At 44.4% G+C, this 15,205-nt stretch overlaps 1 protein-coding gene across 3 annotated transcripts; it reads right to left on the minus strand.

Annotated features, from left to right (window-relative positions):
- Positions 1 to 347: 347 nt before the first annotated feature.
- On the minus strand, positions 348 to 12,810 carry CFAP100 (cilia and flagella associated protein 100). 3 transcript variants are annotated; one of them, XM_033071573.2, is made up of 15 exons: positions 12,687 to 12,804; positions 10,554 to 10,640; positions 10,084 to 10,187; positions 8,711 to 8,894; positions 8,062 to 8,129; positions 7,243 to 7,406; positions 6,590 to 6,670; positions 5,816 to 5,997; positions 5,588 to 5,738; positions 4,888 to 4,936; positions 4,166 to 4,317; positions 3,316 to 3,451; positions 2,665 to 2,867; positions 1,604 to 1,697; positions 348 to 656 (listed from the first exon to the last, which is right to left on the minus strand). In XM_033071573.2, the coding sequence occupies exons 2-15, from the start codon at positions 10,576 to 10,578 to the stop codon at positions 588 to 590; spliced, it is 1,662 nt and encodes a 553-aa protein (XP_032927464.1). In that variant the 5' UTR covers positions 10,579 to 10,640; positions 12,687 to 12,804; the 3' UTR covers positions 348 to 587. The 3 variants fall into 3 exon arrangements, with proteins under 3 accessions (XP_032927464.1, XP_032927463.1, XP_032927465.1); XM_033071572.2 differs by lacking the exon at positions 348 to 656 and having other exon boundaries at positions 665 to 1,697; positions 12,687 to 12,808; XM_033071574.2 differs by lacking the exons at positions 348 to 656; positions 5,588 to 5,738; positions 5,816 to 5,997 and having other exon boundaries at positions 665 to 1,697; positions 12,687 to 12,810.
- Positions 12,811 to 15,205: the final 2,395 nt, after the last annotated feature.

A 15,205-nucleotide genomic window follows, 5' to 3' on the forward strand; every position in this document is an offset into this window, starting at 1 on the left:
TGTTCTTTGCATGGATGCATCTCACACAAAATTAACTACTGGCAGCTTAATTTTTAGAGAGATCTTATGGTTTTCCTTTGGTCGCATCTTCTCCACTGTAGTGGGGTGAAGTCTATAATGGCTTTGGATTGGAGCATAGCCCTTGGTTTTTAGAGTCCTTCAGAAGACCTGTGATTATCATAAATGTCTGTGAGATACCTGGCTTAGTTGTGCCTTAACAAAGATGGTCACCTAGGACTGTCATAGATCTCACTGCTCAGGTTTGTATGCAAACTGCTATTGACATCAAAAACTGAATGAGAAAAGCTTTGGTGCTTAGCAGGAACTTGAGAAGCCAAATGAGAGAATTCGGATAATTTTTATTTATTTTCTTAGGCAAAATACCAAAAGAAGGGGGGAAAAAAGGTTGCAAACTTTCCCTGGAATCTTTGGGTAGGAGAAAAAGGAAATTTAATGGGACAGTTAAGTTCAGCTGAGCAAAGACTGACAGAATGTAAATCTGGAAAAGACTTCTAGAGCTGCATCAGCCCTATGAGCTGTGGTTAAGGCTGTGCCATCAGGAGCAATAATACAATTGTTCTTCTTTCTTATCTATTTCCTTGACTGTTCTCCTTCTTGGCAGAGGGGTTTGAAGGCAAGGCTGTTTTCTTGTAGCTCTGCAGAGGAGGAAAAGATGTGCATCAGTGCTCGGTGGGGTGTCTGACCAGGCAGCTAAAGCTGCTCCCTGCTGCCAGGCTGGGAGGGGCTGTGCCCTTGCCCTGTGCTCTAGTCAGGCTGCAGGGTCTCTGCTAACTGTGCTCTCTGTTTTGGGAAGTGAAAGTGAAGCACCTGAAGGCTGTGTGTGTGTGCTGCTTCAGCTTCTGCAACTCACTTTGTACCTACAACTGCTTTCTGACTAAAGCCTCATTAGTCCTGTGTCAGGAGGAGGAGGGAAAATTGGAGCTCCAAAGAAATGTCAGAGGGAAGCTACAGAACCCTCTATTTTCTCTTGGCTAAAGGGGCAGGCACTCGTGGCCCCTGCTCTCAAGTCACCTGTGCTGTCACTGACAGAACTGGGGTCTCCTCAGGGCCGTGTTGACCTGGCTGTTTGACCTGTTTGACCTGTGCAGCAGCAGCCACAGCAGAAGCTGTGCACTGAGCCTCCCAAGGGGCCAGAGCTCAGTCTGGGAGGATGTGGAACATGGCAGAAAGGTGTGATTAGATGGTATGGCTGAGCTGATCTAGGGCCTTGCTGCCATTATCAGGAGTGTCCGGCTGCTCCCAGTTCCTCATTTGCCAATTTTCCTGCTTGGTTTAATACATCTAAGTTAATGAGCTGAAATGAGCTTACTGAGAACTGGCAAGTAGTGGAGTCATGTAGCTGAGAGAAGGGTGATGGAAGGACACTGAGCTGGAATAATGTGCACTGTGACTGACTTCCCAGCAGTGCCTTGAGTTACATCACTCCTGTAAGCTGGGATACACCTGGCTGTAGGTGCCATCCCACACAGCTCCAGAGGCCCCTTAATGACACTTTTCCCTTCAACATTTCATATTCAGGTACCCCCAGCTCCTCCAAAGTGAGCTGTTGAGGTGAGGTGTTTCCACAGACCACTGTACTTACCTTTTTTCCTTCAGGTACCTGTGATTTTTCCGTGTCCCTTTTCAATCCTTCATCCTGCTGCTGCTTTGCTTGTTTCTGCCTTTCCTCTCTGAGCCTTTTGAAGAGAGAAAGGGATGGGTTAAATGCAGCATGCAGCTACACCAGCTGTGCTTTTGACACACAGCATCTAACATAACATCTTACATCACACCTTACATCTAACCATTGCAGCACAGGGTTTGGGGACACAGAGCTGTTTTATTCTCAATTATTTACTGAATTATTCTCCTCCATCCCCAGAGCACAGAATAAGTGTATGTCTTACTTATTTTTCAATTTAAGAGTGCAAACCCATTCACAGAACATCAGGAGGAAGCACCATACCTTTTCTGCTACACAGCTGAGTAAAGATGCAGAGAAAGAGAATCAGCAGAAGTGAAATGTCACTGTCTGGCTTTAAATCCTCACACTAATCTGTCAGATTCACTTAAGGATGGTCACATACAGTCATCAGTTCAGTTATCTTTGTTATTTGAGGTGAAATTTTGTGTAACTGGGCCTACAGGAACATGTCTCATCTTGAGACTTACACTGATTGTGTTAATAGCTACTATTTAATCTAGTAATACAAGTTAAAAGTTTTGTAGAATAAATATTTCAAAGCTGAAGTTGTTGACAGATGCCTTTATGTACATATTGAAGTCTGACAAAATATCAGAGCGAGGCAAACTGTTAACTTGAGGTTCAATTTTCTATTTATTCAGTTTAAATTTTGTTACTCTAAGTTGTTTTATTAGAATGACAGTTCTCATCACAGAATCTGTTTTTGTTTATGGGTTTAGTGTTTTTTATTCTTTTAGGTTTTTCTACTGTAGTTTGCGGTTTTTTAGCGTAGCTGTGGGCTGTTGCTCACTGATGAGGAGATGCAAGTACTATGAATGTAGAACCCTTACAGAAGTAAAACTGGATGGATTGCTCACATGGACTTTCAGATTGCTACTACAGTTTTTTGGGTTGATTTGGCTCTTTCAGCTGTCAACACTTAAAATAGAGATGCTTTCCAGAAGAGAGTCTTGCCTTACCTTGCCCTGTGTTCCTTTCTTATGGCTTTCACAGCCTTTTCTATCTTTGCAGGTGGGATTCTCTCTACGCTGTCCAGTAAATCGTTGAGCTTTTTTTCTATTACCTTTAACATCTCTACTGTTGGCAGGTTTGTCTCATTGTCTCCAGTGCAGTTGGAATAAACTTCCAGCACCTTCTTGTTCAGGCTTGTGAGCATTTCATCCTAGAGGGACAGGAGACATGGGGATTGGCACAGCTGGGTTCTGCCAAGTAGAACCATAATATCCCTCCAAAACCAAAGGAAATCCATACAGGAAACACTTTAATCCCTTCACTAGGACTCAATTGCTCGTTTCCTGGTTGGCTAATGGCAATGGCAGGGACAGATGGCTCAATTCAGCCATTCTCCTGTTGCTCTCATCTTCCCAGCTTGGCTGTGGTCTGAGTCAGCTGCCCAGCTGTTTCTGTGAGCCCTGTTCCCACCCAGCTGTGTGGAGCAGACACTTTTGCCCCAGTTTGCTGCCTCAGCAGTGCCCCAAGGCAGCCTTGCTGTAGCTGCATTGCTGGGGACAGTACTGCTCCCTCCTCAGTGCAAGCCCTGTCTGCTCTGCTTCCAGGATGGAACCACCTGTGCAGATGAGAGCCCCCCTTGCCTGGATCCCAGCGTGTACCTGCTCATCACCTTGGTGTTCTCCAGAGGAAAAGCACTGAACTTTGAGCTTCAGGTCAGCTACTTTCTCTTCTTCCTTGGCAACAGAGTCTTGGAGGGTGTTCACCTGCTCTTTCAGTGCTGCCAACTCCTTCTCCCTGGAGGAGACACAGAGAGAGGAGGGATTTGGAAAGGGCACCTCTGGAACACACAGCTCTGCTCTCTGCAGCCTGGGCTGGTCCCTCCTGCTGCCGGCAGATGGAGGTAACACTTCAGCCTTTCCTGGGAACTCACACCCACTGCCCTGAAAGCACGGGGAACTCCGGGGGTTTTTTGGGGTTTTTTTTTGGAAAAGCAGTTACTGTGCTGTTATGGGAGAGGGGCAAGTAGCATAGCTAAACATTCAAGGGTTTTTAGTAAGCCAATGGGGGATCCAGATTAACTTTTAAAATTCCACAAGGAGATAAGCTACATTTGAAATGGGAATATATATATCTACCTGCCACTGAAATTGTAGATGACAAGGACAGTTGGGTTCCCTGCTGCCTTCCTCAAGGAAGGTTTTGCACTGAGTCCGCATTGGTGCTGCTCTGGATCACTCCAGGAATTACACTATACTTACACTGACTCCAGGATGCTTAATGCATCATCCCCTAGCCTGTGCCTTGAGGACTAAGGAATTAGTCCCAAGCTCAAATCTTATCTCCTAAATAAGGCATACATGGGACACTTTCCTAGGAGCTGCCAAGCTGCTGTGTGAAGAGCACTACATGTGTGCCTGCCAGTGAGGTGTCTGTGGGGGCAGAGGGGTCACTTGTGTCTGAAAGCTGCACCTCAGGGACCCCTTCCATCACCTGCAGGGTCACACTTACATGCTGTCACGTGTGGTGATGAAAGTCTGCTGGACCTTGTTCCAGCTCTCTGCAATATCCTGGGAGTTCAGGACGAAGGACAAGTTCTCATCCAGCATCTCCGTGAAAGTAAGCAGCAATTGTTCAGGATGAGTAAAATAGAGCTCAGGCTCCTGGAGTGGAAAACGTGTGGTGAGTTTTTTCCCTCCTCTACCTCCTGTTCCACTGAGCTATGTGGAGGTTGGTTTGCACCATCCCTGGCTATTCAAATGTTCTTCCATCTGGAGAGATCCATGTTTGTCCATGTACAGACATTCATGGACATCCTTCCTGCTATGAGTGTAGCTTTACTCTGCCTCAACAGCTCACCCCCAAAACAAATTGCATTTTGGAGGTTAAAAAGTATTGCAAACATCTGTGAGTGGAAATCTTCAATTTCAGACATAAGCCAGTAACTACACTAATTTAAAAATCTTTCATTTTATGATGTCATATCTTACTGGAGGATGGCAAACTTAGAGATGATGGGAGGTTTTGGGAAACTGAAGGAGGAAATTTAAACTAAGGTATTTATAATCTGTGTTGCCAAAATGTGAACATTTATTAATGTATAAACACAATTTGTAACTACAGTAACTCCTCAATACTGTAACTAATGGTTAGAAGGTGAGGGAAATTAGTAACTTTGATAAATGACACAGGACAAACAGGAAATGCAAATATTTTAGCCTAAGGCTTCTGACCTCATCATCGTCCGAGCTGCTTTCACTCTCTGCATCCTCCAGTGAACTTCTGAAAAAGCATTTTGTGTGTTAGGCCCTTAGAGAAATGACAGCTCAGAGGAGATCTCGTTAGTGACACATGAACATTGTCACTGTTCACTGTCAGTGTTTACAGTCCTCTGCACATTCCCACCTTTGTCACATGAACTAGCAGCACTTCTGTCCATGAGCAAGCTGCCTTTGTGCTGCTCTGGGCTGTGCTGGCCAGTGGGGCTGGAGCATGGCACGTGAACCTGAACTGAGAGTGTTGATCCAAATGCCTTCAAAGTCACTTTGCTTAATGCTTCTTCCTCTACATAAGAGCAGGAAGAGGGGGAAGTGGTGCCTTGCTGCTGTTGGCAGCTCAGTCTGCTCATCACTTTCACTTGTACCTGTCACCCTGTGCCATGAAGGGTTAAAAACCTCTGTTTGCATCGTCTTAGTGACAGCCCCACTTGGGGCAGCCTCTCAGCAGAGGGTTTGAGGATGGAGCTCACTTGGAGCAGGCATGTAGGTACTGACTTGCACAGCTTTCTGCTGCATCTGAATTTGTTCCAATAAGCCCCAGGCCTTGGAGTGCCCAGCAAAGGCGAGCAGTAGGATTCTGATTCTGTGCTGATTCCCAGTCAGCTGAGTGCTCTTTGCAGTCCTTAAGTCCACTGTTTGCATCTCTGGTACTTACAGATCTCTGGATAAAAGAGGCTTCAGGAATTGTTTAAGCTGGGGGCTGACATCATGGGAGCTGAAATCCAAACCCTCTGAAAACAGGGAACTTGGGATATCCGTGAAACTGAAGCTAGGGGCACTGCTTGTCCTGGCGGTCGGATCCTGGTCTGGAGACAAGAGGAGAGCTCTGCTGAGAGCCTGGGGCTGGCCCAGGGACGAGCAGCAGCCCTTTCCTGGCACTCACCCTGCTCTGCACTGGGGGGATGTGAAGCACTTGCTTCCTTAACTCTGGGTTCCATGTTCATATCCTTTCCTTTTTTGCGCTTTTTTCTCTGCTCCTCCTGCCACTCTCTTGGAGATAGCTGGTAGAGGATGTCCCTGTACATCTTGTACTCCTGCAGAGTGTCCTCGAGTCTGGAGATATCACTGGGTTGAGAGAAGTGGACAAAGTTTGTTAGCAGGGAGGGAAGCTCCTGTTTGAATAGGTTCTTGCTCACTCTTGATATTGAGTTTCATCCAGAGAAGGGGAGAGAGGACACACGTTTTCATGGATGTGCAAAGGCAAAAGAGAACTGCCCTCTGTGCTCTCATGTGGAAACTGAGAATCAGTCATATTCCGTGGTCTTATCTCTTGCTATGATACTGAGCTTGCTAATTGTTGAATTTTTACTTGAAAAGGAATGAGAAACTTTTCCAGCTCAACTCATAATGGTAATTATAGTTATTTCTTTTGTCTTTCCCTAGGTATCCATTAAAATGCATCACTTAGTTTTGTTTGGATTTTAATCTGATGTTAAGCATTTAATTTTGGGTTTGGAATATTTATACTTTTTTAAAAATGTTGTTAGAAAACTAGATTAGTTGTTTTAGAAACAAAGCCAGCATCTGGAAAACAAAAGGCAAAACATTTTGAGTCTTAAAATGAAACATTTTTAGAAATCTATCCCCTGCCAGGACTGTGAAGCTATAGCACTGTAGGGGCTGTTAAAGGTGAGGCAGGAGTAATGAGCTATCTTACCTTTGGATTTTCTTTATCTGGGTAGTGATTCCATGAATCTCTGTTACTTTCTTTGCCTTTGCTGAGGTTTCTCTTCTGGCTCTAGAGAAGGATGCACAAACAAACAAGCCATTAAGCAATTTAGTAGTGAGTAGTGAATTGAGGTGTCTATGAAACAGTGAAGAAGATGTGATAGGAGCCCTAGAAATCTGTGTTACAGATGTACCCCAGGAGATGCTGGGCTCCTGCCTGAAGACCCTTTCTCTTGGCAGAGTATGGCACCCCAGTTCAGGCCACCCTAATCTGGCTGAGCATCATTTGCAGCTCTGCAAATGATACCTGTGATAGGCCAAAGTGCTCCATTTGCTTCACTGAGGGGACTGTGAGGGGTTGGGTAGAGGCCTCTGCCTCCAGCAAAGGGTCTTGGGAGAAGAATGGGAGGGGTGGAGACACCAGCAGCTTCCTTTCTGCCACCACATCAAGAGTGCGATGAGGGTGTTCCCTGGATATTGTTCTCCTTCCTCTCTTTCATTGGATGTGTGGGAAGAAAGTGCCACCAGAACTGTAACTCTGAGAAACTCAGAATGTTCAGCCAAACCCTGCAGGGAGGTCAAGCAGCAAATCTCTGTGCCCAGAATGAAATAGCACACAGGTGGTTCCTTCAGTGTTCTTACATTCTCAGTGCTTCAACAGAGCGATTATGGTTCTCCTTCAGGAACTCATCAAACATGGCAGCATCCTTCTCCATCCTTCTCTCAGCCTTTTCCAGTTTTTTTTCCTCATTCTTTGCTATGGTCTCCATCTTTTCAATCTCCCCTCGTTTTACTGCAATGGCATACTGAAATGAACCCCAAAGGCAACACAGTCACATCAGCTGGTTGGTTTGAAAGGCACTCTGGTTTAACTTTGTACCTGGTCACCAAATCACTTCTGGGCAGAGAGGGTACGGATTTCAAACCCAGGTGTGTGACTTAGTGCAAGCCAGGTACATGGAGGGCAAGAGTTATTTCAGAAGGAACTTAGCACATAAAAAGTGAATCTAAAAACAGAATTCAGAAGTCCCAGCACTGCATTAACTCCTGGCTGAATCAAAGGATTGATTCAGTTGTGCTACAGCACAATAACAGAGATGACTAATGGGAATGTTCAGGCAGTTACTCCATTCCCTTATTTTGAGTTCAGCTACAACTGATGTGTGGGACATCAGGAGCCAGAGATCAGTGCATCTGTGCATCTCACAAATGGAATAGTTTCCTGGTGGTCACTGAGTGATGGCAATGACCTACATTCCTTTACTTCTTGGCTAGGAGTTACTGGGCTACACATCCTGTGTGCCTGTAAGCAGGACTTGGACAGGCAGTCCATGGGGTCTGATGTGTGCCACCCTGGAAAGGGCTTGAGGCAGTGGATCTCAGGAGAATAAACACCAAAACAAAGCAACACAGGGAAGAGGAATTAAATGAGCAGAAAGTAACATGCTGAAAGCCATGTACCTCAAGATAAAAGATCTGTTTTCTGTCCTGTAGGTAGCCATGGAAGGTCTCCCTGTCTAATGCATAATCTGAAAATAAAATATAGAATAGCTTAGACTAGAGATGGGAAACATGGCCAAGGCAAAACACAGTGAATATGTAGGCTGCCATGAGCATGGATCTGGCTGGTGTTGGAGCCAGCAATACTGATTATGGTATTATAGTTATAACTTTGTTTAGGATCAGTTTAGTGTGGATTTTCATGGAGTAAAACCAGGGAGAATGGAGTGGAGAATCTGATCCTTATCCTCTAGACATTAATGGCAAATCCACTCCTCACATCAGAAGCAGAAAATCTAGGCCTGTATCCATTAAAATTCAACTTTAGGCTGGCTTGGTAGAAAGGTTTCCACGACCCAAGACCCTCAAACCCTCAGCTGGGTACCAGCTCAGCTGCAAGGCTGGGGCAGCCCAGGCTCCTGTGAGGGGGTGGCCCTTGCTCTGTAGGTAAATCCTGAGCTGGAGATGGCTCAGCCCTGCAGGGCTGGTAAGGTACAGCCCAGAACTGTGTCTGCATGACCTCACCAGAGCCAGCTGCTCCCCCATCCCCTCTAGGGCCTTTCTCGAGGCTGTCACCAGCACCACTGCAAAGACAGAGCCTGCTCTCCACCTTTTTTCATGGCTAACTTCCGTGAAAGCATCTCCTGAAGAACTTTCAGTCTCTCTTCACATGTCGCCTCTGTTCTGCCTTCCTCTTCTTCCTCCCTTTTCAGAGCTCTCCTCAGCCCACTTTTTGCCTTCATTTTAGTGGAGTAAGTGGTTTTCTCATGGACCTTCATAGTCTTCTCATATTCCTGTGAGAAGTCAGATATGTGTAGAGTTGATCCTGTGCTTTGCTGTGATTTTTAAAGACATGAGTAAGTTATTGACAGCCTAGAAATTTGCAGAGTGGTGATATCCTGCTGATGCATATTTGCCTTGTTTATCTGTCTAATCCCAATAATATTCTCTCCTGAGGCACCTGAAACACTGAATTTCTTAGCTCTTGTTGTCATTATTTTGTTGATTTGTATTCTGCATCCATCCACCAGCTTTGCCAGTTTGTACCTTCTCAGTGTCCTCATTTTTCCTTCTTGGATTATTCCTGATAGCAAATGGAAATTTTCTGAGATTCATCCTTTGAGTCCCCTGGTTAAAGGGGGCCAGCCCACTCTTAACCAACTCAGTCCAGCTCTTACAAAGACATTTAAACCGTGAGAGGTTCTATTCAAACCCACTCCTGCAGGGTAAAAGGTGTTCCTGCTCAGTGCTTTCACATGGACTGAAGTGCAATTCAGTGCTGTCTGCACAGTTTGGGCCTGGTTTGTGCTGAGGACATCATTCAGCAGACATCCTTAGTGCTCTGCTTCCTAAGCTCTTCCCCAGAGTTGTACAGTGACCTTCAAGCCAAGCAATAACCAGGCTGTGTCAGTCACCAGTGTGAGGGGGGAGGCCTTGCTTTAGACCTCTTTCTTCCTTCACACAGTGCCAGGCTGTGCAACAGCCAGACCTCTCAGAGATCACAGAGCCACAGAAAGGTTTGGGTTGGGACCTTAGGGATCATTTAGTTCCAAATGCCTGCCAGGAATAGGGCACCCCACTAGACCAGGTTGTTCAAAGTCTCATCTAACCTGGCCTTGAACAGTTCCAGGGATGGGGCATCCATAACACCCCAGAGCAACCTGTGCCACTGTCTCACCACCCTCACAGCAAAGAATTTCTTCCTAACATCTAATCAAAATCTTTCCTCTTTTTGTTTAAATCCACTCCTCCTTATTCTATCACAATCTTCTGTGTAAAAAGTTGCTCATTTTTAAAAACACCTTTTAAGTATTGAAAGATCACAATCAGGTCTCCCTAGAGCCTTCTCTTCTGCAGGCTGAGTCCCCAGCTTTCTCATGAAGAGGTCTTTGATCTCTCATGTGCTAAATTTTGGTATTTTGGGTGGGTACCTGCCTTACTAACTGCTTGTTGTATAGTTTAGCCTAAAGCATGTGTACATACTGCCTGTGCCTTCTTAATTTCCTTGTTCCTCACTGAGAAAAGTTCAGCATCTGATGGGACTTTAAATGGATTTTTCATTGGGTTGTCTTCATCTTCTGTGCTGTCTGGAAAAAAAAAAAGGGGGTGAAAAACCAGGATGAGGATGTAGAAGATGTGAAGTTGAATATCTGGGCCCAGTGCAAAGGGAGGGGGATGTGCTGTGTCACTCCTGGAGCGTGGGCAGTGCTCCAGCTGCAGGTGTCCAACAATGCTGGATCAAGAGCAGGGAGCTGGATAGGACATCTGAGAAGCCAGTGATAACACTGAGACCTCTGTATGGTTTATGTCACTTGATCATATCTGATGATCTACGACAGCATTTCAGCCAGGGATTTTTCTGTCTGTAGCTGTTTTACCCATTTCATCTGTTTTGGGGCAGAAGAACCTGACTTCAGGCCTCTTCTCACATTTCTGGGGCACTGTGTCCTTACCTGACAGCACAAGGGGGGTTTCCATTTCCAGTTTGGAAGAGAGACTTCTAGATGTTGATGCTGTATGTCAGGATGGTGTCTTTGACCCTGGCCCAAAGAAAATCATAAACAAATCAGTCAGCTGGGATCTGCCAGTAATTGATGTGATAAATTTTACAGCAGTGATAGGCCTAGGGGCTTTCTGTATCTTAACCCCTGAGCCTTTAGTGTCTGTAGCAATTAACAAAAAGCTCCATTAAACTGGAAAATATTTATGTTCTGACTTCCAATAGGAGATGTTCTTCCCTGCCTTATGTGAAAGCTGTGTGAAACACAGTCCTCCTTACATATAAACTGATGGGAAAGCAGCAACAAAACAAATTTGGAGACAGCAAGCAACCCAAGTCCCTTGTCTCTTTTTCCATCCAGTCATCAGTTCTGATCCACACCCATGCTTTTTGATCCTCCTGTCACAAGTTCACAAGCTACATTTTTACTCACTAAAGCTCTTCCCAGTAATTGCTTCAGCATTGTGGATTTCTTGCAATAAGCCTGAATGATTGTTGGACAGCACAATCACACTTTACAGAACTCTATTGCCTTTCATTTTAGGTTGGCAAACTGTTGAAGGTTATTTTTTTGTTTCTCTGTCTCCAGTCTTTCTGTAGTTTTTGCTATGGATCCTAAGGGACAAGGCATAATTGGAATGATCTCACTTGCAAAGAACAGATAGACCATTGTTAAAGCTATCCTTTAATCACCAAAGGCAGCAAGCTGGGCTTACTGAGGTATTAGTTCAATTGATGCAGTTCTGCTGCTGGCACCATTCCTGATCTGCACTGCTCTAAGACGCTGTAGAAAATATCTTCTTCTGCTTGCACTAGTTTTAGGGCTATTTTAGAGCATCAGTTTTTGCTCTGAACAGTCTCCAGTTTTTATGTATTTTGAGCTAAACTCATCTGGCCTAATTTCCATGTCTGTCCTTGGTGCTTTGTGCTTTTTCTGCAGCTGCCCCATTAGTACCTTATTCTTTGGAGGTGTCAAACTTTCACTGCTGATGAGACACAGAGGCTGAGGTAGAATTTAGACTTTTGAATATAACCCAAATAATGTCTCTCTCTTTTTCAGTTCTTGAAGCACATTTTACTAAGAACCTCCTTGACTGGTTATTTATCTGAACTTTGCTTAATGTAAGGGAATTTTTTTCTCTAGGGTCTCTCATCTACGTCCTGGAACAGCATCACCCCTGGTGCTGACGCGAGTTTGGAGAAAGCCCCATCAGGGCAGGGGTGGGCAGGCAGTCAAATGCCCAAACACAGTTTGTGAACCTCACAGAGCAGTTGCAGCAAACACCTGGAGCTTCAGCCCCCAGTGCACGCCTTGGTTTCTGTAAATCTAAAACCTTTCTCATAAGAATTTTCTTGTTCCTGTGGTTGGTTTGAATTCCTTGTACAGACAATGAGTCTGAAAAGCAGGACTAGACGCTGGCATATGGAAAACAATTGTCAGTGCAGCCCTCAGAGATAAAAAGCGTTTTATAATGTAATTTTAGCTAAGTATAGGAAACCGTATCTATGATTAACTTATAAATATTCATTTTATTAAGGTATTTTTTGTTTGAGGTTGCTGGGTTTTTTAATGGATTGTTTGCACAGCACTTTGGGAATAATGCCAGAAGCTACAGAAGCACTAGCTCTGCTAATTTATAATTATTAAGCTCAATAATGCAAAGAATTGCTAGAATTGCTTGGTATATACTCCGCTGCCTTTGACATTATGTTCCAGTAGCTGCCTACCAGCAGTACGTGAATCAATAGGTAAGGGTTTCATGGTTTTGATTTGATGGAACCTTTATTCAGTGCTTTCTTCGTTGCAAAAAAAAAAAAAAAAAAAAAAAAAAAAAAAAAAAAAGCCGAAAAACCAACGACAACGAAACAAAACAAACAAAAACAAACAAAAGAGGTAACCCCCCCCAAAAAAATAATCAAACCCAAATACAACAACCAAAACCAAAACAAACCGGACCAAACAAACAAAAACCCCCAACAAAACCAAAAGTCAATATGCAGACGGGTGTAGAACCAGTGCTATAAATCCCTGTAACGTGTTCCCCGAGCAGAGATGCCCCCATTCCCATACCGACCCCTCTCTCACCTGCGGGCAGCTCGGAGCGGACCGAGCGGACCGAGCGCTGTGCGCGCTGCCATGGAAACGCGCGCTCCCGTTGTGCGGCGCGGGAGCGCGCATGGAACCGCCGTGCAGGGACAGCAGCACATCGGGCCCGAATCTCCCTGCCTAAAGGGGAAACCCGGCTTCTCTGCTCGTTATTACCCCCTTATTTCAGGGCTGGGAGCTGGGTGTTTAACCCTGTGTTCGAGGAGATGGGAGATGTTTGTGGAATGGACATAATTTATAATTTCCTAATCTCTGTTTTTTGGTAAGGTGTGAACAGTCACGGTTTGGAGAGTAAATGCAGGATGGGTGAACAAAGTGTCAGCTGAAAGTTGCCCGAGTCAAAAATGCTCTAGAACTCCAAATATCACCTTCTGAAATGCCATATAATTCTGATAAAATATTAGTTGGTTAAAAGCAACATGTTTTCATAGAGGAAAAGATCCTTAAATCCCCTTATTTAACCTTTCCTGTTTCTGAGAAGACCAGATTGGTTCCAAATGGATCGTGTTCCTCTTTAGATCCTTTGAATTTCTATTAATACAATTTCAGTTTTCAGAAGCAGCATTTTCTTTCAATTACTGATAGATTTCCAAACAGCTTTCTCTGTCTGAATAACTCATGCAATAAATAGCATGAATTTCTGTAAGTGCAAACTCCCATTTGATTGTTGTAATTCTTTTCTGTAATTACTGATTATCAAGAGACTGGATTCAGGCAACAGAAGAAAAATGCTTGTCAGAAAGGAATTTTTCTTTATTCTGCACATGAATGCTTTGATTTCTAGAAGTAATGCAGAAAACCATAGTGCTATCTTTAGTATATTTTGGGATATTTTCCAAATGTATTGAGGAGTATGTATAAAAAATGACACTACAGAATAATTTCTATTACCACAAAAAAAAAAAAAACTCATAAAAATTCAGGAGTAAATTGTACTAAAGATGCATATTTTCTAAAGGCTTAATATGAAATGGTCTTTGTTCAGAAATACCAATTTATTACAGAACTGTGAACTTGTTGCAGTGGAAACATCACAGAAATAGATAACAGAAACTGAAGACATTTGAACAGCTCTGGCTCTGTCTGGCACAATCTCTAGATCAATGAATTAAACATTTGTACATCCATTGCTCTGTTCTGAACTATCCTTGCTAACCACTTATTTCCCAAAAGCAGAACAGAGGTTATTTAAAAGCAGAGATGTATTTTGTGAATTCTTGGAAATGTGCAAGCTCTTCATATCTTGGTTCATTATTTGTGTCCCACACATGCCATGAGCTACTTAGGCTTTGCATTTCCTTGAGGGCAAAGAAGTTTTTAAGGCCAGAAGGACATCTGGGCTCTATTCTTAGCCACCATTAACTTGGTTAATGAATGGAATAAATGGCATGTGCAACATCATGGGAAAATCTGCCTGCAAGGAACAGGCTGTGCAGCTGACCATGCCTGCAGCTCCTTAGGGTAAGGCTGCTTCAGGGCACCCAGTTTTTGGGATTATGAAATGTTTGGTGCCCAGGTGAGAAAGGCAGGCAGTTGGCATGGTAAGAATGGTAGGTGGCTGCTTCTCTTTCCAGCAGAATGTCTGGGATTTGGGGATTTGTGATTTTGTTAGGATGCAGGATTGGGATTTCAGGATATTGTGATTTTTTGCTTGCTTAATTTTTTCATGAAGGGTCTACTTGTCTTCTCCATTCAGCTCCCCTGTTGGTACACAGGGATGCTGAGGGGGTTAATTAGTGTTGGCAAAACATTTTTAAATGGATGATTGAGAAATGCTGACAGAGATAAAAGCTGAATCAGTACCTAGACAAAGAAATCTTCCTCTGTACTCTTATCACTATGGGAAACTCCCTGTGTATCCAAGGATGCTGCACAGGTCTCTGAGCAGTCATCTCCCCACTGCCTGGAGATTTCTCCAGGGGACTCATTTATTCCAGTATTCCACTTTAGTTTGTGTGATGTGAGCCCAGTACGTGCCAGGTAGACAGAACAGCCTGGCAGCCACCAGAGAACATTGTGGAAATACCAAATGAGTTGGAGCTTTTTCTTTCTGTGGAGCTCTTGTTCTGCTCTTTTCCAGTGAGTTGTGCAGAGCATCCCAGGAGGAAGAAGGGGAAGTTGGAGCCTATTCCCATGGTTAGAGACAAGGAAGGAGGAGGTGTCCTCGAGTGAGTGCCCACAAGACATGACCCACCAGAGCTCTGTGGAAGGTGCTGCAGGCAGCTCTCTGCTTTAGCAGGGTCCCTGGTGAGCTGTCAGCAGAAGTTTTCTGCTGGTGAGTCACTTTGAGACACTGCTCTCCTGCCTTGCTCCTGCCTGTGGGATAACAGATGGCTGTGGAGATCCCATAGGGAATATATGGCTGCTCTCACACTTTTGTGTACTACTGTGCACACTCCTGAGCTTGGTAGAGAGGCTGCAAGGGGGCAAGGGAGTGACCATGTAGTTCTCCATTTGTACTTTATTTACAGAATAAATCCCCACATCAGCACCACAGC

This window comes from Catharus ustulatus, chromosome 13 (assembly GCF_009819885.2).
Source record: "Catharus ustulatus isolate bCatUst1 chromosome 13, bCatUst1.pri.v2, whole genome shotgun sequence".
Taxonomy (NCBI): Eukaryota; Metazoa; Chordata; class Aves; order Passeriformes; family Turdidae; genus Catharus; species Catharus ustulatus.